The sequence below is a fragment of the Portunus trituberculatus genome, chromosome 43, assembly GCF_017591435.1.
Source record: "Portunus trituberculatus isolate SZX2019 chromosome 43, ASM1759143v1, whole genome shotgun sequence".
In the NCBI taxonomy this organism is placed as follows: Eukaryota; Metazoa; Arthropoda; class Malacostraca; order Decapoda; family Portunidae; genus Portunus; species Portunus trituberculatus.
In genome coordinates, this window is record NC_059297.1 from 13901911 (window position 1) to 13903859 (window position 1949).

General features: G+C 36.0%; 1 protein-coding gene across 1 annotated transcript in view; it reads right to left on the reverse strand.

Moving 5' to 3' along the window:
- Positions 1–1083, reverse strand: part of LOC123518433 — a 7515-nt gene extending 6432 nt beyond the window's left edge. Inside the window, exons 1-3 of the mRNA XM_045279247.1 lie at positions 988–1083; positions 619–678; positions 1–117 (exon numbers count right to left, since the gene is read on the reverse strand). The exon at positions 1–117 is cut by the window's left edge and continues 24 nt beyond it. Coding sequence (XP_045135182.1) covers positions 1–117; positions 619–678; positions 988–1009 — 199 coding nt within the window. The 5' untranslated portion in view covers positions 1010–1083. The remainder of the gene's footprint in view (positions 118–618; positions 679–987) is intronic.
- Positions 1084–1949: the final 866 nt, after the last annotated feature.

Consider the following 1949-nt stretch of genomic DNA (forward strand, 5'->3'; position numbering starts at 1 on the left):
TAAGCATAATGGTGTGGCAGGTGTAGAGAGGGACGCCCCCAACTACCACACAGGCGCAGGCTAACCCCGCCAGGAACATGATGAACAACACCAACAAGATGTGTGATGTCGTGCAATCTGTTAAAAAAAAAGACATTTCTATATGGTATACTGTTTTATGACATACACAATCAAAGCATCCTCTAGTTCTAGAGTACATTGAAGTTACAACAGATTATACTGTAAGCTACTGCTATTTTCGAGGGTGTTTCATAATTTAGATAATATTTAAATAAAATTAGCATATTCATCTGAATGTTGGGTTAGGTTATGTTTAGATTAATATAGATAATTAGATTTCACTGCCAATTTCTTAATCACGTAAATCACAATTTGAGAAAACATTATATTTTGGCTAAGTCAGTGTGGAAACGACTGTTAGTGAAGTTAAGGCTACTTCCATAACACTCTCAGACTTTAGCATCTGTTTAACGAGGATTCAGCATTGTCCATAGGAAAATACCAATGGAAATTCGACCTGAATTGCGTGGTTTAAAAATAAGTCGCGAGAGAACAAAACATTTCAGAATGTGGGACACGGCGTGGCATAGCGTGGACAGGTGCATGGTGGAGCTTTACCCTGTGGAGGAGGATCCTCATCTTCACAGGGCTTCGAAGGATCGACCTCCTTACACGCCGCTGTAAGGAAAAGCATTAAACGTCTGAATGTCTTATCTCCGATACTTTAAACAGGCTGCAGTAGAAGTAACTGAAGTGTTCAAGTGTTCTAGTGATAGTTCAACAAGTACTTTGTATCATTAAGAGGGGGAAAACACTCATATGTATGAACAAAGGCTAATCATGTGTGGCTACTGAAAAGAGTCCTGATGAGAGAGCACATCATTTTAACACCTCAGATCAGTAAGACATGACTAATGCAGGAGGCCCTTAGTAAAGGCTGACGAGGGATAATATTAATCTGAGACTATGTACGCAGGTGATACTTACGAACCACTTTACACATCACCATGTTGACGGCGATTAAGGGAATACCAAAGAGAAGGGTAATGAAGTTTGCCGCTTCTTCCTGCTCATCCAGTTTCCTTGATGTTTGATGGAAAGAAAAGGGAAATAAGAGATGATAGGAAGAGTATAAGAAAACCTGCAAGATGTCTACAGAAATACCCGTGGTAGTCCCAGAATAAAACAAGCTTATCCACATCCACCTGTCACCTCTATACATAAATGAATTAATATAATCTTCCACAACTCCTAATGTACTCGATACTAACATCTTGGTTGCACCATCAACAGAGTAAACATCCCCAGAATCCCATTAATCATCTCCTTCGTCTGTGATAGCAGTTCTTGAGTTTAAAGCGTTACGAATGTTGCTCCATGTTGTGCCTTACGGTCATAATATGATAACTAGATGAGTAGGATCAGTGAGCAAGCTGCTTACTTGCTGTGAAATCTATATAGCAATAAAATAGGTTTTGATACAACTGCAAAATATAATTTTCATTGTAACATTACTCTCACTGCCTTTTTAAGTAGTATTGCAATGACAAATACAAATATAACTTTGCACAATATAAGTGTAGAAATTTTCTTTTATTGACTCAGTTTTGACTTTAGTTCTAAATTAATGTAATGCTTTTACAAAAAATAAAAAATAATAAAATAAAATAGAATAAAATAGATAAATTAAGATAAAATACAATGCAATTGAATAAAATGAAATAAAATAAATCAAATTGACCACTCGTCTTGATCGTTGGAGTATTAGAATCACAGCAATAAAATATTCTGCATTAGCTGTTCAACATTCTTGCCGTGTTTTACCACACTATATCAATTTAACATTTACTTTCATTATAGATAAGAAAAAAAAAAGGAAACGGCATACAAAACACTCATATCATCTTCCATAGCTAAGTAAAGCACACTCCTAACATTGAAATATGAAC